The sequence below is a fragment of the Eschscholzia californica genome, unplaced genomic scaffold, assembly GCF_041429995.1.
Source record: "Eschscholzia californica isolate CP2 unplaced genomic scaffold, dmEscCali1.0.p SCAF_4, whole genome shotgun sequence".
Classification (NCBI taxonomy): domain Eukaryota; kingdom Viridiplantae; phylum Streptophyta; class Magnoliopsida; order Ranunculales; family Papaveraceae; genus Eschscholzia; species Eschscholzia californica.
This window is the reverse complement of record NW_028238461.1, coordinates 19,720,331-19,744,038: the sequence shown is the minus strand read 5'-3', so window position 1 is coordinate 19,744,038 and position 23,708 is coordinate 19,720,331. Positions and strand designations below refer to the sequence as shown.

At 36.1% G+C, this 23,708-nt stretch overlaps 4 protein-coding genes across 4 annotated transcripts; 3 read left to right on the top strand and 1 right to left on the bottom strand.

Moving 5' to 3' along the window:
- Positions 1-243: 243 nt before the first annotated feature.
- LOC147543489 (pectinesterase-like) lies at positions 244-4,552 on the bottom strand. Its single transcript, XM_086633641.1, has 2 exons — positions 2,829-4,552; positions 244-1,063 (listed from the first exon to the last, which is right to left on the bottom strand). The coding sequence occupies exons 1-2, from the start codon at positions 3,895-3,897 to the stop codon at positions 372-374; spliced, it is 1,761 nt and encodes a 586-aa protein (XP_086489767.1). The 5' UTR covers positions 3,898-4,552; the 3' UTR covers positions 244-371.
- A 2,202-nt stretch (positions 4,553-6,754) lies between these two features.
- Positions 6,755-8,517, top strand: LOC147543488 (uncharacterized). Its single transcript, XM_086635452.1, has 4 exons — positions 6,755-7,556; positions 7,696-7,730; positions 7,985-8,245; positions 8,335-8,517. Exons 1-4 carry the CDS (start codon positions 6,755-6,757, stop codon positions 8,515-8,517), a joined length of 1,281 nt encoding a protein of 426 aa, XP_086491578.1.
- Positions 8,518-14,723: 6,206 nt separating this feature from the next.
- LOC147543487 (uncharacterized) lies at positions 14,724-15,278 on the top strand. Its single transcript, XM_086635451.1, has one exon. It carries the CDS (start codon positions 14,724-14,726, stop codon positions 15,276-15,278), a length of 555 nt encoding a protein of 184 aa, XP_086491577.1.
- A 1,810-nt stretch (positions 15,279-17,088) lies between these two features.
- On the top strand, positions 17,089-18,045 carry LOC147543486 (uncharacterized). Its single transcript, XM_086635449.1, has 2 exons — positions 17,089-17,241; positions 17,350-18,045. The coding sequence occupies exons 1-2, from the start codon at positions 17,089-17,091 to the stop codon at positions 18,043-18,045; spliced, it is 849 nt and encodes a 282-aa protein (XP_086491575.1).
- Positions 18,046-23,708: the final 5,663 nt, after the last annotated feature.

Sequence of the window (23,708 nt, the reverse complement as noted above, 5' to 3'; positions counted from 1 at the left end):
GGATGGAGGGAAAATGTAGAGGTTTTCTTCTTTTACTGAGCTTAACAATGGGAGTTCGACTTAAGGTTGTATAACATTTGACTTAGTCATAGCAAATTGACCCAGTCAAATGGTTTTGCGGTGTGGTTGAAATTTCTCTTAAATCAAACTTCCAACAAGACAATGGATTAGTGAAATGCTAATGACAATAACTTATTCAAATCGATCAAGCTCAGGTTTTATAAGGAGAATAGATAACCGAAATAGTTCGCGAAACACAATTTATTTATACTTAACTCAGATTACAGGCAATGCTCATCGATTATTCAAGTTACGAAGAATACAACAACATTTAACTAATTTTACTTATTAGTGATAATATGATTGATCTATTAGAGAGTTGTAGAGAAAGGAAACCCAGTCGAACGCAACCAACTTCCACCAGAAATGAAATTTCCAACTGTATAAGGTTGAGCCTGACTAGCACTTGTAAACACACTATACCCTCTCCACTTAACCCGACCGGAAGTGCTTGCACCCGGCCCAGTATTTTGATATTCTGCGTATGTTAACGTATTGAGTGCGAAACTACCAGTCCATTCGCTCCAACCCGCTGGAACTATTACATTTGATATTGTCGATTGCATCACAATCGTCCTCGAATATTCTTTCCACGGTCTACCTAAATATGAAGGGAAGCTACTTTGAACTGGTGCTAAATCTGATGTTGCACCGATTCTTGATTTTTGTATTACTATCCCTGTATTTTGGTTCTTGTCTGTTCTTCCTTGAGCCGTGAACATATTTTTCTGGCCTGGATTGGGCCTACGGGCCTGGAGGTCGCAGTCTTGTAAAACTACTGCAGCATTACCAAATATAAAATCGACTGTTCCGGCTATTAGACATTTTATATAGAACTGACGAAGAGAGTGTACATAGAGTGTGTCTTGATATGCTAGCATGTCGCAGTCGTAAAAGGCTGATAAGTCGGAGCCTACTCTAAGTGCTACAGCTTGATGTTTCGAAGGTCCAGCAGTGTTTTGGAATGTAATACCTCGTGCTAAGAATCCTGCTCCAACTACAGCTGCATTTTAGGTTCAAGAAGTAAATACACATGATATTTTATCGTGTTGAAATCACATGAAAATGAGTTTTGGGTACAAAAACAATTAGAAATAGATGACTTTATGTAGATCTTAATTTTGAGTAATTTAGGGATATGCTACTATTAAATAACTTTTTCTTTCTCTCTCTCATTTATCTCATCCTTCGTCCGAAACTCACCGGTGTCGGAGTTAATAAATTCGCCTGTGCTCAAATATTCATCATCTTCTCTCATTGCCATTATCATCTACCATTTCATTTCTCTCTTCATGGTATTAATGTCTTTCAATAACTATTCTAGTTAGATGTCAAAAAGAAAGGTAGATGCCTACAATGACCCATGAAAAAAGTGAACCACAAAAAGTCTTTTGGTTGTAGATGGACCACCATCCAATCTTATCTCTATATTGATATGATACATTTTAGCCATTGGGTTGCACATGCTACGTTTTGTACGTACATAATACTACCTCAACGAACTCTAGAGAGAAATTATATGTTTGGAAATTCAAATGTCAACAAAACAAATGATAGATGTCCCGACGACCTGGGCTATTAGACCGAGTGTTCATGTACTCGATCCAAATCAGTCGGGCGTGTGTGAGATCAGTCGGGTATGTGATGAAGACAACAGGGAAGAGACCCCTCCTTCTGTGATAACCGAAAGAGTCCTTTTGGCCCTCGTGCATGTCATCTTCCCTTTGCTTGTGATGAAGGGGATTTTTCTTGTTCGTTAGGACTGAACTAAAATTGCTATAAAGATAGGAGGCTACCGACAAAGATCATAAACAAGAGGGCCATTTTGAAATTTGCCCTAATAATAAAGTGAAAAAAGAAACAAGACAAAATGATGGAAAAGTTGGAAGGCAAATTGAGCTTGAAGCACGTTTTCATGTCCTATGTTTTAACCTAAAAGTTTTACTGCTTGCAACTCGTTAGGAGAAACTTTTGATGCTAGTCCCATTTTCATCACCAAGAGTCTTGAAAATGTTTCCATTGTCGAGGATGCTTATTTAAAAAACCCTAATTCATTGTCCATTGCCCAAATAATCCTACACCATTGTCAAATAATTCTGAATCATATCTAAGCAAATTTACTAACCCCACTATTAGTTAGCACCACTAGGGTAACAAGTTGAGATAAGCATTTTTGTCTAGGAGTAAAACCAAAAGTACTTTTAATTAAATTTCTTTTGACAAAAATGTCTACATCTTTGAACACAAATGATTCTAACTCAACAATCCCCCCTCCAATTATACTCATTAACAAATTTTTTCAAACCCAAGATTTGACCTTAAATTATTATCCTCCACTATTTTACCCAACCTAGATGTCCAAAGCGAAGATATATAGCTTGAAAAGTGCTAAATACAGGAAATTTAGAACTGACCATGGGTCGAAAGGTGACATGTCTGACCCTCGATTGGTCGGGTCATTTCTCTCTCCTCATGATTTGACCAATTATGGCCGGTCACATCATTTTTTGGCCGATCAATCCCAAATTTCAATTGTTAAGTAGTTTTCATATATGAGAGTGCTACAATGACAAAATCTTTGACTTAATGACTTATTTTCACTAAAAGACAAAAAAATTCAAAGTTTGACTTTGATCTGGACCGTTCTTTGTACACTTAGCATTTCTCTTTCATATAACTCATTTGGTACGGTGTATTTTCATTTTTTTACGGATATAAAATAAAATGAAAAAATATAATTTAAAATTAGAAGAAGATTAGATACTAACCAACAGTGGCAGAATTGAAGGTAGTACTACCATCCACAACATTTCTACTCCCAGTAATAATGGTGTTCTTTCTTCCATCACCAAAAAACATCAAATTAGTTTTCCCTTTTCCTACTTCCACATTCTCTCTATAAATCCCAGATTTAATCCTAATTATGAACCTCTTACTACTCTTCACCGGTGCACGTGCCACCGCCTCTCGTATAGTCCTTACGTTACCACTCCCATCTGCCGCTACCGTTATATCCGCCGTCACCGTTGTTGATTGAAGCAATCTCCTGTCCTTCACCGATAACCACGTCGGAAATAAATCTGTACCCTCGTCATCATTACCCATTTCTTCTACTAATTTTCTTCCAGATACTAACCTTTCTCTTTCCATATCTGTATCAGTTAGGTTTTTAATCATAGCTAAAACATTACAACCCAGACGATAAGCATGTTGTTGACCTTTCAAAAGACTTTTACGTACAACTTTATCAGCATTATCATGAGAAAACCCATCAAGACAAGAATCTTGATTAGTAATGGCAGCACTTACTAGGGTTTTTAAATCATCAGCTTGTTGAGTTATTGATTTCTTTGTTGGGTATTCTTTAAGATCTTCTTCTGTTTCATGAAGTTCATCGATTGTTTCATCTATCATTTCTAAACAATCATGAAGAGCTATTTTTTCACGTTTTGTGAGTTTATTTGATCTGTTCTCCAATATTCTTTTGATTTGGAAATAGTTGTGTTCTACTGCTGTAACTGTGATATTTAGAGATAGCTCAATTACATCTTTTTGCGAGGTTAAACGTTCGGTAAAACCGGGGACTTTTGTTATAGAGGAATAGCATAAATCTGGGTATGAAGTAGAACTACATGAGGATTTAAGAATTGCATGAGCAGCTTCATGGGTATTTTTGGAATTTTTGGTAGAGTTTACGCCGGAAATGACGCCAATTATAGCACCAATTACTAGCATGGAGGAGAGGATGATGAAGAAGAGTTTCTTTCTCTTTTTGGTTATGGAAATACGGTTGCCGGAATCTGACGTTCCGGTGAGGGAATCCTTCATATCTGTCATTGTTTGGAGTGAGAGTGAGATGAGGGGAATGGGGTATGAGGAGGAGAAGAGTTTGAAGGGGGGTTTTTATCAAAGATCTAGTGAGACTATTTAGGATAGGGTTTTCTTCTTATTAAATTTCATGCAACAAATTTACAATGTTTTACACTTTTGGCATATCAGGGTTACTTTTTCTTTTTTTTTGTTTTAGATGGTGTTAACTTCTTTTGTTCCTTTAAAAAAATGTTAAATTTAACTGATGAGTTAATTCCATATTGCCCCCTAGCGATGACCACTTCACTAAAATGATCTCCATTTGCTCTGAACTGTTGTGGTTAGTTTACAGAGCGAGAGAGAAGGGTATTGTCTACTACATACCCTTTTCATGTGAAAAAAGAGAGGTAGAGGCATTGAGTATATTACATTTTTAAGCAAGGGTAGAAAAGAAACAAATAGATTAACCGTCAAAATTAACTGACACAAAATTAAAAAGTGATGATTCTAAAAACTGGTCATCTTAATTAGGGGTTATTTTGATAAGTTGATCATCTTTTAAGGACCAAAATGGAATGAACCCTTTAATTGATTATGTATTTTCTAAACTTTTTGTACTTATACTAGATTTTATAAAGTGAATATCCTTCATTATATAATTGTTTTTTTTTGTTGAGCTTCATTATATAATTGTTACATACAATCTTTTCTCTTTTATTTAGTGATATATAATGTGTCTCTTCACATTCTGTGGCTAATGAGCTAGCTCAAGCTAGATGGATAATCCTTGGAACTTCAATCCTTTTTCTTTTTTTCGTGGTGGAGACTTTCAGTTAGGAGTTCATCTTGATAAATGGAAGCTTAGTAGTTTATGTTACTACTGATATTTCGTACTACCATTATACATAGTTAAAAAAAATTGAGATTTTGATGGAAAAAAATAATGAGGTCATCTAAATTTTACTTGCCTAACAATCGACGTAAAAATAATGTTTGCAATATTACTCGATTGCCCATTAGAGCAGATAATTAATTTCGATAACATGTCAAATTGTTGTTCATCATGTCATATTGATATTATCTATTTTGAACTGTAAAATAATACGGGGTTATTTGAAGCTAATCTGCTCGTTCAACCAAATCAGTTATTTACTCTATAGGTTTCATGTACATACAACTTTCGGAATAGCAAAGCAACTTCCAACATGTTGAGGTTAACTGGCATTTTATTTGGAAAATTTAAACGATTTTGAATATAAAATTGTTTATTTGAAAATGTTGTACTGATTGCCTCCTGGTCAGAAACAAAAGCAGTAAATATATTGGAAATGTCTTCACATGTTTGTACTGTGATAACAACGATTGATCGTGAACTTTAACATTGCACATTTGCGAGATCAATGTGGTTTTATTTTAACATACGTAGAGATTATATTATTTCTATTAAAGATTGGATAACCTCTTGGAATGAAACCTAAACTAATAATGATTTGAACTGGTCTAGCTTTCACGCCACTATACTGTGGTTCATCTGGAAAGTCAGATGTGACCACTGTTTTCAGAAGACGGTTAACTCTCCTATGCAGGTTATTAATCAAATTTCGGCATTCCCTTCCTGCAAAGTCACTAATATCCAAACAAAATCTTCAGCAAAGGAAAGCATATGAAATCCCTCTGTCAACCGGTACATAAAAATGAATGTTGATGCTTCGTTCAAGAACACAGAGGATCTTTCTGGAATCAGCTGTATTGTCTATGATTCTCAAGCGCCTTTCGTAGCTGCAAAAACAACAATTATCCGTGCTAGAAATGCAGAAGAAAGCGAATGCAAAGCAATTTTATGTGGAATCCTATGGGCGTTGGAAAGAACATCAAATTTCTTCATTTAAAAAGCGATAATCAAAGCCTCATCAGTCATCTGCGCAACTCCAAAAAGACGATACAATGGCGATCTAAAACTCACATTGCAAAAATCAGAAACCTTATCTTGAAATTTCTAGGCATTACCTTCTCATACACTCAACGCAATAGGAATGGTTGTACTGACAAACTTGCAAAATGGGCTCATATTCATAATAGTAATAGAACTTGGTCTGTAATACCGTCCCCCTTCTTAGTCTGGATTGTAATAATACTCTTTTCTAGTACTTTATTATATGCTTCTCCTTTTCAGCAAAAAGAACATTAACTAAACGTCATGAACATTACAAAGTTCTTGCAGGACCATGAAAACAGACTCTATTTGTACTAAAATCCATAAAATAAAAATAAAAACGTAGATATATACCATTATAATTGAGAAGAGATACTCTTTGTAGAATTGTAGTGTACTCCCCTAAAAGTTTAGTTGTAAATTGATACAAGCCACTGTGTGGTGTTCTTATTCAACTCAAAAGATAATGAGGTTGTCAGCTTTTAAAGACAGTAAAAACGCCCCATGTGTTTTAGGTCCCCTCTCAGCCAATGTTATATGGTCTTTAATTGAAGTTGAAGGTCATCCACTTAATAGGGTATTTTGCCTCTTTATTTCTTCTCTTTATAAAAGCCATGACATTTTAATCTTCTCTTTATAAAGTTGAAGTAGTAACATATACATATAGCCACTAGGCATAAATAGAGTTTATGTCCAGACATACATAAATACAAGCTGGGGCATTATTGTCAATGAAATAAATTCATTGGTATTAATATACCCCGCTCTAATTTCATGGTTAACCATCTCCTCTTCGCGGATGACTGCCTCATATTCGGGCTGAACTCGTTAGATAATATCAATAACCTTCTCCACATCCTTAAGATATTCAGTGACACCTCTGGTCAAGTCATCAACTATAAAAAATCCACTATCTTTTTTACCAAAAACACCCATCACAAGTTCAAGAAGATGATTATCAAATCTCTCAAAGTTCAACAAGCTTCTTCCCTTGATAAATATCTGGGCACCCATCTCTTCATCGGAGCGAAGAAAAAACCTGCTTTTTCGGCACTCATCGACCAAGTTCAGAACAAACTCTCCAAATGGCAGACCAACCTCTTCTCTCAAGCTGGCCGTTCTATAGTCATTTCGACTATAACAGCGGCTGTTCCCCGATACCAGATGCAATGCTTTGCCCTTCCGAAGGGGATTAGCAACCGCATGGAGACCATTCAACGGTCCTTTTGGTGGGGAAAAACCAAAACTATTCACACAATCAAATGGGCTGCGCTTTGCAGGCCCCGTAAAAATGGTGGGCTAGGATTCCGTGAACCGTTCCTTGACAATAAAGCTTTTCTCTGCAAACTGGCGTGGCGCCTGCTCAAATACCCTTCGGCCCCGTGGGCACAACTTCTTAAAGCTCGGTATTTCCCGAAGAGTTCTAAACCGCTGCCCGCTAAACAGTCTAACTCTTGGATTTGGAAATCTATTGTGGCATGCGTGCCTCAGATTACTAATCTCATATTCTGGGATGTCAACAGAGGGCATCAGATTAATATTTGGGAGGATTATTGGATCCCAAATCATAAACCGCCTATTCCGAATAGGCACAATTGCCCGTTTAACAATGTGGCGGACCTCATACTAGACAATAAATGGAATAGGAACATATTAATGCTATATTTTGACGATGATCTAGGTAAAGCGATCCTCAGTATCAATATCCAACCCAATGCTCAAGATACGATGATCTGGACTCTCACCAAATCAGGTAACTTCACGATCAAAACCATGTATAACCATTTAAAGTACGGCACTCAACAACACACGACGATGGAATGGAACTTTATCTGGAAAATCCCAACCATACCGAGAATTAAACTATTCCTGTGGAAATGCTGTACTAACAGTTTACCAGTTCGAGGAAAAATTGGCAGATATATTGGTAATATTTACACTTGTATGTTTTGCGAACACACGGAAACGATCACTCATATTTTACTTCATTGCCAATTCGCGCGGGCGATTTGGCTGCACTTTGGTCTCAGACCTGATAACTTTACCAACATTCTGGACTGGATAATGTTCTGGAAAACTATGACGAGTGATGATATGTCGTTAATGGCAAAAATCATGTGGTTTATTTGGAAGACGCGATGTGATAAATGTTTTTCTTCGAAAACCACTAACCCTATGCAGGTAATTACTATGATCCAAAATTATACCACATCAATAAAGATACAAACCAAAGGCGAGAAAGCAAAAGACAACATCAAATGGCTTCCACCAGAGTCCCCGTTCCTCAAATTCAATGTGGACGCATCCTTCTTAGCGTGCACGGAACCAGCTGGCATAGGTTGGATACTATACGATGACAAGGGAGACTTTGTGACAGCTAAGGCGGAGACCACCAGAGGGCAAACAACAGAGGAATGTGAAGGTCTGGCTATTCTTAACGCAGTACAATGGGCGAAATGTCAACAAATCACACATCTCCATATAGAAAGCGACAATCTAAGTATAATTAATTACCTCAACGACAACTCTAGAGATATCGGGTGGCAAACAAAAAAGTTGCTGGTCAACTTCGGGGTTCTATTATCAAACTTTATGGAGGCAAGATTCACTCACGTGCCAAGAACGGTGAATACGATGGCAGACAAATTGGCGAAATGGGGCAGACAGAAGCGGACCAATCGACAATGGCACTCGATGATCTCCTTGCAGAATGATGTGGCTAGTTAATTTGAGTTCTTTTTCAACAAAAAAAAAAAACTAGTATGCCTTTATGGGGAAGGGAAATGTTAAAATCACAAAGGATTTTGACAAAAGAAGTTACTCAACTGATGTGGCGGGTGTGATTTGAAATTTTGATTAAATCTTAGTCGTTGAGAGGTGAATATCACAACCGCCACATCAGCTTGGTAACTTTTTTTTTTTGTCAAAGATTCTTTATACACTTAGCATTTCCCAAACTGAAAATCATGATAAATGTTGGCCACCGTTTTAGGAAAATAATAAAGAAATTCAAAAAATTTTGAGTGAAATATTTTTGAGTTTTCTGTTTCCGCCCACTACCATTTTTTCTCCACTACGGTAATGGTCTCCGGTAAATAGCCATTGCCTGCTTTAATTTTTTTCAAATCTTCCTTTCTTCTCCTCAGCCCACCACCACCTGCACCACCTCCACCACCATTATTTGTCTCTCCTCCTTCATTTCCCTCTCTCTCTCCACTTCTTTTTCTCTATTCATTCTGGCGAAAGGAAGGATCTCCTTCGTCATAAAACAATTATTAGTTTGGGAGATTTCCACCAAACCAGAGCGGTTCTTCGGTGAAGCTCCTTTGCCAGAATAGGTAGAGAGAGATGAGGAGAGAGAGAGAAGAAAGATAAATTGAGGTGTTGGTTGTCGAAGAAGAGGAGAAAGAAAAGAAGAAAAGAAAAAATGGTGGTGTCGGTGGTGGTCGGAGTTGGTGGTTGGAAATGAGGAAGAAGAACAAAATTTATTGTTTGCCTTTCAAAATTTTGTACTTTGGTCTTTGTGCCCAAGAATTTGGCAATTCATAATTTTTCTCTAAATTTTGTAATCTTGAAAATTTTGAAGTTTTTCCAAAACACCAACCTAAATATTTTACCAAAAAACGTATAATTGCCCAATTCTTTCAGAGTAATACTGGATTTTTTGGGTGGGAAACTAACTATTTCTTCTTTTGATTCAACAAATAAATATAGGATCTTTTTGTCGACCTTTAGGGTCTTTGTGTAATTGTGTCTGTGTCTAGTCCAATTTCTTTCCCTTCATAAGGCACTTTGCATTTAAAGGTATGTAACCCTCATGAAGTTTTCAGAGGAGAGAAATAAGAATTATCGTCCATGTAACATTGTGATTTTATCACTTATTAATGGAAATGTTTCCTTCACTTCAAAAAAAAAAAAAAAAACAAAAAAATATAGAAATAGTAACAATTTTTTTTATCAGCTGTCCAAATTGTAATGGTTAATGCATGAAATTTGAGAAAGCATAAAATCTTGAAGGATACTTGTACAATAGTCATGCATGAATTTCATCTCTTTTTCATGCTTTTGGCAATAACATCTATGGTGCCACCACTGTAGCCTTAACAAATGCTTTGTCCTTTTTTTTCCTTTTTATGTATTAAATTTTTAGTTGGTGTCATTTAATTGAAGGACATATAGTCTATGCTTGGAGAGTAGGGACTCCAAATTCTCTAAACAGATGCAAATTTAGAAATTTAAGTCAAAATTAATTGCTAATTGATTCTGATGGAATTGGATTTCTGTCCACAAACTTAATATGCATTGTATCAAAATGAGGTCTACTAGACGATTAGGTCAGTCTCCAGTTTGGCAAACTATGATGCTCATTTTTTGACAAAACTGCTCCCTCTTGATATGAATAAATAAAATAGTTTTAGTCAAACAAAAAAAAGGTCTACACTTGATGAGTCCAACAACTATATGTATTGCACGTCCCCGAAAGAAAAGACATGTTTGAGTGTTAAATTTCACGATTATGTGATAACGAGGAGACAAAGGGAAAGTAATGAACGTCATATTTAAAGTGGTGCATTCGAAGATATTCTCCCGTTGAACTCAATTTACGTCTACGAAAAAACCAATATTGGATTTAGTAATAATCATCACAATTACGGGTTTGATTCGTTACAATGACCAGAAGCAAGTAAATGATTAAAACTCTAAGTCAAAACTCAAATTTTTAAGAGCATCTCCAATGGGGCACTCAACAAAAACTCCTAAAATCCTAGTTGTCAAGTGTGAATTAAGATCATTTCTCTCGAAGCATCTCCAATGGAACACTCAAACTCTAAAATTTAGAGTGTTTATGGAGATTTTGTTAAAAAATCTTCTCCAATGGGACACTCAACTGGACACTCTAAAATTAGAGTGTCTCCTTAAGACTCTCCAAGTGTCACTTTAATAACCAATAAAAATCATTGTTTTTTAACTACATTTTATCTATTGAATTGAGGAGTGACATGTGTATTAAGTAGAGGTATTTTACAGATCTCCATTGGAGACAAAAAAAAATTTTAGAGTGTCTCTATATTGACACTTAGAAAAGAGAATCTTCATTGACGCTTGACGACTAGACTTTTAGAGTGTTCCAATACAAAACTCAAAAAAAAACCCAAATTGTCCTGTGTGTCAAGGCTCAATTGAGTTTCTCCTTCCTAGATGTTAATGTTGAGATCCTCAATTCAAAAGACATCTCCAATTCAACACGCTAAAAACTTAAAAATAACTTAGGGGTCATTTCCTATATGGTTAGATTTGTTTTTAATATTGAGTGGTCAATCGAGATACTTAAAAGAATTCTCAAATATTGAGTTTCTTCTTGAGAGCATCTCCAATGCAAAACTCAATCTTAGAAACTCAGAGTGCCACATAGGATTTTCTGAGTTTTTCTTAAAAAATCATCTCCAATGCAAAACTCAACAAGGATCTCAAAGATGACGTGTCGAGGGTGAAATAGAGATACCTCAAGAGGGCACTCTAGAAATAGAGTGTCCTCTTGAGATATCTCTAATTGTCCAACTCATCAAGATTTGAATTTCAACCAATAGAAATCAAGTATTCAAATATTTCCAAAATAACTAATTATTTTTTTACCAAAATAATCATGCAACATAAGTAAAAAAAACAAGTTTAGAGTTTGCATTGGAGACATACAAAAATTGAGGATCTCTATTTTCGCCACCTATGAATGAGAATCTCAATTGAAACTCGACAAATAGGACAAATAAAGATTTTTTTGAGTTTTGCATTGGAGATGCTCTGAGATATGTGAACATTAAATGATGCCACGTCATTTTGAGATCCAAATTGAGTTTTATTTTACAAAAAACTCAAAAAAATCCTAGGTGACACTTTGAGTTTTCAATTTGAGTGTTGCATTGGAGATGTTCTTAAGTGACAAAATATAGACACTCTAAATTTTTTTGCCTCCAATGGAGATCTCTACAATACCTATATTTGATACATGCGGCAGTCTTATATTTAATAAGAAAAAAGTAGTTTAAAAAGATAGTTTTCTATTGGTTTAAATTTATAGTGTGATTATGTGGCACTTAGAATACTCAAAAATACATCTAATTTTAAAGTTTCTCTCTTGAGACTCTCTATAATAAATGCATTCACCTCATAGTAGAGTGTCTAACAAAGTGTTCCAGTGGAGAAAACTTTATAACAAAAACTCCAAAATCATAAATGACACTCAGGGTGCTAGAGTTTGAGTGCCCCATTGGAGATGCTCTAAAGTAAATTATAGTTTCCTAATTTTCTAAGTTTTCTAACTAATCAATGAAAGTGGATAGCTGTGACTCTCTGACTTCATTACAATCCTGATCCAAGTCCCACGCTGAATGTTTCTTTGCTCTGTATTTTGTGGGTTGAATTGAGATCCAGTAAGAACATCAAAAGCATTATTGTGTAGTTTCATAGTCAGTCTCTCCTGTAAGCAATTAAAAACAAGTAAGTTAACCATAAAATTAGATCACTAAATTCTATCATAATTGTAATTTATCACTAAACTTACTGGATTATTCCATATCTGGAATGCTAAGTTCTCGAATCCTTTTAACAAGGATCGATCTGAAAAACCTCCAAAGGAGAATCTGGTACATCAGTAGGAGTAGATGATCTTGGTTCTTCAGGTTACGTTGAGACATTCTCATGATGCATTTTCTGCCTAACTTATGTCTAGGATTTCCTCTCCATCCTAGTAGGAAGGAATAATGGCGGTGTACCAAATTATTCTTCGGTTCGCACTGTGTACTTCCAGCTTTGTCTCCCACATTTGACTCTAAACTCTGGCAGCCCTCTCGCTTTCAGTAAGGATGAACGGGCTCAGCCAAGAGAGAAACATAACCTATTGGGAAAACGAAAGAAAATTATAAGAACAGAACAAGAAAAATAAATAGTTTATATAGTTCGGGTTGGAGAGATTAGGAACTGTCCGAGTGAAGAGTCTGAGGGGTTCCGATCTTGATGTGGTTCGAGAGTCTTTATAAACACATGGACTGGATTATCTTAGATCATAAGGACCGGGTGTCCCTCCGAAAGAACACAGTTTACTTCAGTTTCGCCTCTGGTACCAAGAATAAACAAATTATCCATTGTGAAATATGTCAGACTGATAAGAGTCCATGTGTTGTGGCGTTGTCTCAGATTAACTAGTCTCTAATACAACGAACTCACCAGTATGATAATAAATTGAGTGAAAGTGTCTGAAATGCATAAGAAATTTGAAGTGCTATATCAAACCCAATTAGAAGGATAAATCATCAATAAAGTTAGGACTTGTAGATCTAACCTGTAAGGAGAAATGGAGGTATTTCAGCCATTTCTTCGACTTCGTTCTTCCAATAATGCACTAAAAACAATAGAGCTAGGACCTCGGCTAACGGGCCGTTAGTCAAGGGGCACTCAACACATGACTCTGGATGCCAATGGAGAAAAACGATGAAAGTCTGAGGCACCTAGGGAGTAACGAACCTAAACCAAAAGACGGAGCGCATACTGGGGCATCCTAAAGAAAAAGGTAATAGACATGAGTGGAAGTTACTATTCTTGATAAGTAGAGGAAACAAATTCTCTGTTCTATTTTTTTTTTTGTCCTTTTTCCTTTATTTTTCTATTATCTATTCTATTCCGTTTTTTCTTATTCTTTTTCTTATTTTTTACACGTGAAACAAACCATTAATGTCCCTCCACAGGAAAAAAAGGATAAGAAACAACATGCTACAAGTTAAGGTAAATCCAAATTATAATGAACTTTTTTGTTTGAAAAAATAAATTTTGCGACAAGGACTCTGACCCAAATGTGAAAAAAAAAACAACCAACGATTATTCTATTAAGCACTCATGCGCAAATTAAACACAATTAAAAGTCTAAATAATGGAAGAGAGGCAGTGAACAAAACAACACAATAAAAAAACCCATAAACTTCAACCCTTTTCAGATTAAATTGCTTCTTAATTTTCTTGGTACTATCACCTGTTTGAATATCAAAATTCCCTCAACTAATTGAGGAGGGGAGCTGGGATGGATCCACGATTTTCACTTGGAGGTGCAAATTATATAGCCAAATAATTTTTTTTTGGCTAACAAAATAATTATATTCATTAATTATACTAAATACATCAATGATTACAAACGCAGTTGGCCTCTACAGGAGTTTATGTTTTGAAATGTTCGCATAATCGATTAATTATCAATTTCACTAGAACATCTTTTTCAATGAAGACTACTAAACTATCGTTCAACCACGGATCACTCATCTTGTTTCTTAAACGTGTCTTGACTAGCTTCATAACCGAAAAAGCTCTTTCAACGGAGGTACTAGCAATTGACAAAGTTAGTGCTAAAGAGATAATTAATATAATACTTATATTCATTAATTATATTAAATACATCAATTATTAGAAACGTAATTGGCCTCTACAAGAGTTTATCTTTTGAAATGTTTGTATAATCGACGCATTGTCAATTTCACTAAAAACATCGTTTTCAATGAAGACTACTAAACTATCATTCAACCACAGATCACTCATCTTGTTTCTGAGTGTGTCTTGACTAGCTTCATAACTCTTTCAACGGAGGCACTAGCAATCGAGAAAGTTAGTGCTGAAGTGATAAGCAAATAAACTAAAATTGGCAGTCTATGAATTTCATATCTATATTTGGATTCATCACCCTCAACCTTAGGTTACATCCACTGTGTATGGACCTCCGTGTAGGAATGAAAGAGAAACTTTCTGGAATTATATTCGAAGCTTCAGTCTCAGAATTAAGGAACCTTGGTGTGCCATAGGTGACTTCAATGCTATCATAAGAGAATCAGAAAAATGGGGTGGTGTTGGACTTAACAAAAAAGCGGTAGAACAATTCTGTAGCATGATAACAGATTGTAATTTAATCGATATTGGGTACTCAGGGCCAGCATACACTTGGGCTAATGGTAGAAGTCTACAATATCACATTAGGGAGAGATTGGATAGGGTACTTGTCAATTTAGATCGGAGAATCAATTTTCCAAATGCATCAGTGAGACATTTACCAAGGTCTAATAGTGACCATGCACCAATTATACTAAATACATCAGCAACAAAACTACAAGGGAGCATTCCATTTCGTTTCGAGGCACATTGGGTTCTTCATGAAAATTTCGAGAATACCTTTAAGGAGAGGTGGGGAAGGACTAGAGGAGGATTTGTGCAAAAACTACCTCAACTAGCAAAAAAGTTAAAGAAATGGAGTAAAGAGAAGATAGGGCATATTTTTGAACAAATAAAGGAGGCAGAGAAGGAGCTGTTGGAGATACAGAATCGACCCCCATCGATTGTCACTTTAGAAAATGAAAGAATCACCATAGAGAAGTTAAACTCTTTAAGAAGAATGGAGGAGGTTTTCTGGACCAAAGAGCTAAGAAGCATTGGGTCCAAGAAATAGATAAGAATACAAAAATTTTCCACTTATCGGTATGAAACAGAAGAAGAAAGAACAATATCCATGCGATAAAGATGGAAAATAACATATGGACGACAGATGCGACTAAAATATCTAATGTATTTCTTGATCATTTTTACAGGACATCTCGAGCGGAACAAATAAATGACTTTCCAGAAGCTATTGAACTCAGGAATCGACCATTAGTAGCTACAGAGAATTTAATGGTGAGTGAACCTCCTTCGAAAGATGAGATATGGAAAACTATCAAAGATATGAAGACCGGGAAGGCGCCTGGACCAGATGGATTTTCAGTATTGTTCTACAAAAAGTGTTGGGATATTATCGGTGACGAGGTAACATCACAAATTAAAAATATTTTTGTTACAGGGGAATTACCAAATACTCTCAACCGTACTTTTATTGCCCTTATTCCAAATATACAAAACCCAGAGAAACCGGTGGATTACAGACCAATATCATTATGTAATGTGTTATACAGGGTCATAACCAAAATCATAACCAATAGAATTCGACCACTCATTGGGAGACTAATTTCACAGGTACAAAATGCATTTGTACCCGGACGTCAGATTTCTGACAATATTATTGTAGCCCAGGAACTCTTTCATTCTATAGCACACACTTCGGCGAAAGATGGAGCTTTTGCATTAAAAGTGGATATGGCAAAAGCTTATGATAGAGTACATTGGAGATTTTTGAGCTCGGTTCTTAAAAGTTATGGTTTTCTGGAAAATACTCATAAATTAATAATGAACTGCGTATCGACGGCATCCTTTTCAATATTATTAAATGGGAGACCGAAAGGGTTTTTCACAAGTGAGAGAGGGTTAAGACAATGGTGTCCGCTTAGCCCTTACTTATTTATTCTATGTTCAGAGACTCTCACAAAATTGGTTGTTCAAGCAGAGACCGCCGGATTATACAAAGGGTTGAGAATTAACAGGTACGCTCCTGGCATTAGTCATCTCATGTTTGCAGATGACTTGTTCTTTTTTGGAAAAGCAGGTAATGAGAATGTAGAGAGTCTAAAAGGTATTCTGGACTTATATGCCCGATGCTCGGGTCAACTTATAAATTATAATAAGTCTTCTATTCATTTTAGTACGAACTGCAATGCAAATAGAAGAGATATTATATTGAAGATACTGATGGTAAAAGAAATGAAGGAAGATGATGTATACTTGGGCAATTACTTATTAAAATCAAAGCATAAAGTTGCATCATATGAATTTATCGTTCAAAAGATTGAGAAAAAACTAGTGGGGTGGAAGAGGAGTATTTTATCTCATGCGGGAAGAACTACACTACTAAAAAGTGAATTGTCGTCTATCCCAATTTATTTCTTGTCTACTAACTTAGCACCAAAGGGTGTCATGGAAGCAATAGAAAAGAAACAGAGAAATTTTTGGTGGGGGCATGATACAGAGAAGCCTAAAATGCATTATTGGAAGAAGATGCAAGATAGCCAAGAGGAAGGCGGATTGGGCATTCGAAACATGGGTATAGTTAATCAAGCATTAGTGGGGAAATTGTTATGGAGATTCATCTCAGAACCAGGTGCAATATGGACTAGACTACTAAAAGCAAAATACCTTAAGACTGAAGATATTTGGCAACATAACCCTCGCAACAATAGTTCGACCACGTGGAAGGGAATGATGGAAATGCGAAAGTATATTGAAAAGGGAAGATGCTTCTCGGTTAGAGATGGTAATACAATCAGAATTTGAGATGACCCTTGGATACCAAGTATCCGAGGATTCAAACCAGGAAAAAAACTGAAGAAACAATGATAGAGAATTTATTCTTTGTGAGTGATTTAAAGTACCCAGATGGAAGATGGAATATGGAGTTAATTGAGTCAACATTCGATGTCCTATCGGCTGCAGCAATAAAACAATTGCCAATAGCAAAGAAAGGGGTGAAGGATAAGTTGATATATGTATTCACAGAGAAAGGAACATTCACGGCTAAGTCGTTGTACAAAACAATAACAAATGAGCAACCTTCATCGTCAACTAGAATGGAATTACCATTTGGACTCGAATAGCGAAGAGTATGGAAAAGAGTTGAAATTGCACCAAGGGTTCAATTGTTTGTATGGAGAATACTACATGACGCATTGCCCAAGAAGAAGAAGGCACTACGATACAACACACAAGCATCGTTGCTATGTTCGGCATGTAAGAGGGAGGAGGAAGACATCGATCATATTTTCCGTACATGCCAAGTTGCTAGAGAAACATGGTTGGCAGGCCCTTTAGACTTAAGAATGGAGGAAAACATGCAATTTAGAGACATCCTTTGTGAGTGGCTGAATAGGGAGGAAGAAGAAGAGGTTATTGCCTTGAGAATATATTTATCATGGCATTTATGGAAAGCAAGGAATAAGTTGTTCTTTGAAGGTGTTTCAACAAGCAGCTACTCAATCATTAATGAAGCGAGATGTATGTTAATGGACTTCTCGAAGACTACAAAACAGTCGGACTCCCCAAGAAGCACGGATATACCTACCACAATAATAGAATGGAGTCCTCCTAGTGTTAACAAACTAAAAGTAAATTTCGATGCCTCTTATAAGAACGGGAAAGCAGGATTAGCGGCTGTATGCCGCAATGGTAATGGTGATTTTGTTTTGGCCAAAACAATGACTACATTGGCGACCTCACCTCTAGAAGCCGAAGCAAAAGCGGCCAAACTTGGGATTAAACTTGCTCTAGATCTTCATAATATGGAACTATTATAGAAGGCGATTTGATGACAGTAATAAAGGCTTGCAATGCAGTAGAAAATGAAATTTCTTGGAAAATTCGACCATTGATGATTGAGCTACAACAAGATTACTCCACTTTGCAAGAGTGCTCATTTTCTTATGTGAATCGTAATGCTAATAAAGTAGCGGACTTGTTAGCGCATTATGCTTTGAATTTTGATGTGAGTCCTACTAAGGAGATTGTTGATCCTCCATGTTACATTGTACATCAATTGGCCTCTGAAAGAGGCATATTGCCTTGAGTTGATTAATAAAGTTAGGCATGGGCCTATTTTCATCAAAAAAAGGTTACATCCACTGTATTTACCCACACCACTACCACTTAGCTAGAGTGTTAACTGATGTTGAGTGTACACATGACCAAATATATATGTTACATATATATATATATACAGATAATATATATGTTAAGAAACTAATTACTGTTATTAATTTTTTTCGGGAGGATCAAGGGGGTGCGGCCGCAAAACCTCGCATCCCCTTGGATCCGTCCCTAGAGGGAACCACCATTTGTATAGGCCAGGATGGCGCACTAACAAACAGAAGACAATATTTTCAAAGTCATTTACCCTATTCATGTGAAAAAGATGCATGTTGAGGATGGGAGAAAACTAGGACCATTTCCTCAAAAACCTATCAACAAGGATAAATCTGAAAAACCTCCAAATGAGGATCTGGTACATCTGCAGGAGTAGATGATCCTGGTTCTTCGGGCTGCAATGAGACATTCACATGATGCATTTTCTGTCAAACTTCTGCTTAGCGTTTCCTCTCCATTCCAGTAGCAAGGTATCATGGTCCTAGTTTTCTCCCATTCTCAACATGCATCTTTTTCACATGAATAGGGTAAATGACTTTGAAAATATTGTCTTCTGTTTGTTAGTGCGCCATCCTAGTTGATAGGTTCCCTCAAAAACCTATCAACAAGGATAAATCTGAAAAACCTCCAAATGAGGATCTGGTACATCTGCAGGAGTAGATGATCCTGGTTCTTCGGGCTGCAATGAGACATTCACATGATGCATTTTCTGTCAAACTTCTGCTTAGCGTTTCCTCTCCATTCCAGTAGCAAGGTATCATGGCGGTGTACCAAATGATTCTTCGGTACGCACCGTGTAGTTCCAGCTTTGTCTCCCTCATTTGACTCTAAACTCTGTCAACTCTCTCGCCCCTAGTAAGATGAACATGCTCATGCCACAAGAGAAACATAACCTATTGGGAAAAGGAAAGAGAATTATAAGAACAAAATGAGAAAAATAAATAGTCTATATAGTTCGTGTTGGAGAGATGGGGACCTGTCTGAGTTTATTTGATCCAAGATCATAAGGACTGGATGATCCAAGATCATAAGGACCATTCCCTCCGAAAGAACACAGTTTCCTTCAGTTTCGCCTCTGGTACCAAGAATAGACGAATTATCCATTCAGAAATATGTCAAACTGATAAGAGTCCATGTGGTGTGGTGTTGTCTTGGACTGACTAGTCCCTAATACAACGGATTGATAGCTATGATAATGAACTGACGGGAAGAGTCTGAAACGCATAAAAATTTGAAGCACTATATCAATCCCAATTAAAAGGATAAATCATCAATAAACTTAGGACATGTAGGTCTAACTTCTAAGTAGAAATGGAGGTATTTCAGCAATTTCTTCGACTTCTTTCTTCTAGTAATGCACTGAAGACAGTAAGCCCTCAAAAGCACAAAAAAATCAGAAGAAAAGTTAATGATTTCTCTTGATGCAAGAACTTCGACACATGATGTAACACCCCAAGCCCTAGCAGTTGTCGATATTGTCCCGCTTTAACCACCTCACACAAGTACGGGGTTTTGTTTTTAGCGAAGGCACCACAAGCCCACCCAAAAGGCCTCGGTACTTACTAAACTTGAGCGTACACCTATAGCCCAGTCTCTGGACACTCTTGCGAGCGATGTGGGACTATTACAATCCCCCACCCTCAACAAATAGTCGTCCTCGGCTATAATACCACTTTATAACCCCCAATCCCTAGCAGTTGTCGATATTGTCCCTGCTTTAACCACCTCACACAGGTACGGGATTTTTTCTTGGGGAAGGCACCACAAGCCCACCCAAAAGGCATCGGTACTTACTAAACTTGAGCTTACACCTATAGCCCAGTCTCTGGACACTATTGCGAGCGATATGGGACTATTACAATCCCCCACCCTCAAGTAAGAGCCGTCCTCGGCTCTGATACCACTTTGTAATGCCCCAAGTCCTAGCAGTCGGCATTATTGTCCCCGCTTTAACCACCTCACACAGGTACGGGGTTTTGTTCTTGGCGAAGGCACCACAAGCCAATCCAAAATGCCTCAGTACTTACTAAATTTGAGCGTACACCTATAGCACAGTCTCTGGACACTATTGCGAGCGATGTGGGACTATTACACATGACTCTAGATGTCAATGGAGAAAAAAGATGAAAGTCTGAGGCACCTAGAGAGTAACAAACCTAAACCAAAAAGACAGAGTGCCTACTGGGCACCCTAAAGAAAAAGGTAATAGACTTGAATGAAAAAATTGTCTTTCTCGTTACTTTTCTTGATAAGTAGAAGAAGCAAATTATCTATTCCATACCCATTTTCTTTTTCTTTTTTCGTTCATTTTTCCCAAATTATCTATTGTATTCCCTTTTTTCTTGTTCTTTTTCTTTATTTTTCTTTTTTTATTTTTTACATGTGAAACAACCCAATCATATCCCTCCACAGGAAAAGAAGGATGAGAAAACAACATGTAACCAATTAAGGTAAACCTGTTGTGAAAATAAAGGAGGGAAGAAGAAAGATAATGGAAATATATTAACCAAGAGATTGTAGACAAGAAGAACTAGAATTGCATTCATATGTTTGTAGAGAATTTCTCTACTTTGGTACATTGGTATATTGAGTACTATCATACATTGGTTTGATCCATCTTCTTCATTAGCAAGTAACCTCTTTATATATGCATTTAGCTAGATGAGTTACACATCCAATAGGCACACAGTAATGGAGCTTGAATACAAAGTAATGGTGGAAAACCTATGGTGGTGGGAGTTACAATTGGTGGGAGTTACAATTGGTGGTGGTCATCCACCATAAATCTAATATTCATAACACTCCCCTTGGATGTCCACCACATCAGAAATTGTCTCATTAAAACCTTACTAGGAAAACCCAATGGGACAAAACCATAGTGAAGGAAAAAGAGTACAAATTCTTTGTTTATGTACATCTTTTATGTACACATAATCTGCCTCATTAAAACCTTGTTAAGAAAAACCTCGTGGGAAAAAAAAATCTTTACGAAGGAAAAAGAGTCCAGTGTGAAAATATAGTATGCAATGTTTTCATAAACTTGCTCCCCCTCATGGAGGTTGAGGGCGTTGTTCAACCTTCTATTGTCAGCTTCCTTTTGACATATATACACAAAAATATAATAGGTACTATTTGACATTCCATGTTGCATCCATATAATGCTTCAGAGTTTATGCACACTTAAGATTGAAGTTTGTTAAATCTTCCAGGGATTTCAGTTGAACTCACTTTTTAAGTGATTCGTATTTATCATATACATCGATAAGATAATTATAATATTTTTTAAAATAAATGTACTAATCACATTTCAATGTGCATTATAAATTTTATGCACAATCCACCTCACACACATAATAGGTGTTAAACTCATCATTCGATGACTAGTTGTCTCGTCAAAACCTTGTCAGGAAAATCTAACGGGACACAACCTGAACGAAGGAAAAAAGACTACAACTTTTAAACAAATTATAACGATTTTCAATACGTATAGTTGCCTCGTTAAAACCTTGACAAGGAAAACCCGATGGGACAAAACCTTGACGAAGGAAAAAGAGTACAACGCGATTGACATTTTATATATAAATGATGGTTGTTTTCTAAAACCACATTACAACACACATAATGTATTGTCTGTACTATATTAGATACTTCAAGACCTGAATTTTCATGACATATGATAAGTTTAGACAATATGAGTTGCTTTGAAGCTTATAGCCGTTTAGTATTTCAGAATATGTTCATTTTCAAGATTTTCTTTACTTGAATAATCTTTTTCAATACTCTACTATCAAACTTTGATAAACTCTTGAGGAGTCACAATAGGATTTATAAATACTTCATAATATAATTCAGAGATTTGTAATTCATATTGAAATTTTATAAGTGGACGTCAAATCCTTTATACACTAAAGGACATTTCTTACACATGTCTACTTTATTACCTTCGGGGTAATTCTTAATTGGTGCTTCGACTTCATGTCTGAAGACTTAATTATTTTGTAAGAAAATCCACAAGTAATGAAGTATCTCGTCAAAAGTTGACCAATATTACTTAGAGTAATTCCGGATCAATATGCTCCCAGTAGCTACTATATTCAGAAATACATCGTTGGAAATGATTTTTCAAATTTTCACAACATACATAGTTCAGTGATCTCATATATGTGCCTTTGTAAAAGGTCGGTGTCTCTTTTTACACATATCCTCTTCAGGAGATTTTATTAGGAATATGAATCACATTCATTTCTAATTTGATAACCTCTTCAGGAGGGAAAATTATTCCTTCAGTGTCAAAGAGTATATGTCACTTTGATCAACTCTGATCATTTTCATTACCTTTATCTCGATATAAGCATATTAAGCTCTGAAAAATATTAATATCTCGAGGTAGCTAGTTTTCCGTATATTGATTTCAAATTAGAGAAACTCGATCATTTTCAAGTATTTTACGACATTGAATATAGGACTTCCTCCCCCTAATGTCGATAGATTTCCGTCTTATTTATGAGCACATACTTCAAGGATGTGACAAAGACGAAGGAAAAATCAATTGCTTTAGGCAAATTTGATTTTTTTTTTCATATCACATTTTTCGTTGGACAAAAGTTTCTATCTGATCACAGCTTCAGGTGTGACCAATTTGTTATAATATCACAACTTCAGGTGTGATTAATTACATGTGAGATATATCATCTTCATGTGATTTTATTTATTAAATCCATCATCACTTTCTTTTAGGCTATACAACTTCAGGTGTAATTTGAAAGCGGATATCATCACCTTCCAAAGATGCGAAAAAATATCATCACCACTTGCAATGCGAGTGCAACCAAAACTTTGATATCACATTCTCCTTAAAACAATTTCGTAAAATTTGCTTGTCTTCCCCCATGAAAAACTTTGTCAAATTTAATCAAACTATATGTTCGTATAGTAAAATGAGATTTTCAATTTTGTCATTCTATTTTCAATATGAACTCGGTGTAAGATTTTCTTATCACCGTTTAATTATAATTCTTTAATAACCAACGGAAAATAATTTCAGTACTGAAAAATTAGCATTTGTCATTCTTCAGGAATGCGCAAATAAATTTCTTTTCCCAAGGGTTTACCCTTTTGGGTGACAATTTACCAACTCATAAGGGATATATGTTTTCATCCTTTGAGATTTTCTTCTCTAGTAATTGTTTTAGAATTTTCTAGATTTGAAGAAGTATATACGCCAAACTTCAGGTTTGGCAATCTCATATACAAGTAGACGTTCCAATTTGATCTTAACCAAAATTTAATGGTTAAATTTCTTCTTTGGAAAAATCTT

Bases quoted from the DNA above. Each gene is read 5' to 3' on its own strand.
- LOC147543487 (XM_086635451.1), top strand. From the start codon at position 14,724: ATGATAACAGATTGTAATTTAATCGATATTGGGTACTCAGGGCCAGCA.
- LOC147543486 (XM_086635449.1), top strand. From the start codon at position 17,089: ATGATAGAGAATTTATTCTTTGTGAGTGATTTAAAGTACCCAGATGGA. The intron at 17,242-17,349 runs GTATTCACAGAG...GGACTCGAATAG, and splicing joins TGAAGGATAAGTTGATATAT to CGAAGAGTATGGAAAAGAGT.
- LOC147543489 (XM_086633641.1), bottom strand. From the start codon at position 3,897: ATGACAGATATGAAGGATTCCCTCACCGGAACGTCAGATTCCGGCAAC. The intron at 1,064-2,828 runs GTTAGTATCTAA...CCTAAAATGCAG, and splicing joins CTTCAATTCTGCCACTGTTG to CTGTAGTTGGAGCAGGATTC.
- LOC147543488 (XM_086635452.1), top strand. From the start codon at position 6,755: ATGATTATCAAATCTCTCAAAGTTCAACAAGCTTCTTCCCTTGATAAA. The intron at 7,557-7,695 runs GTAACTTCACGA...CTGTACTAACAG, and splicing joins CTGGACTCTCACCAAATCAG to TTTACCAGTTCGAGGAAAAA. The intron at 7,731-7,984 runs GTAATATTTACA...AACCCTATGCAG, and splicing joins AAAAATTGGCAGATATATTG to GTAATTACTATGATCCAAAA.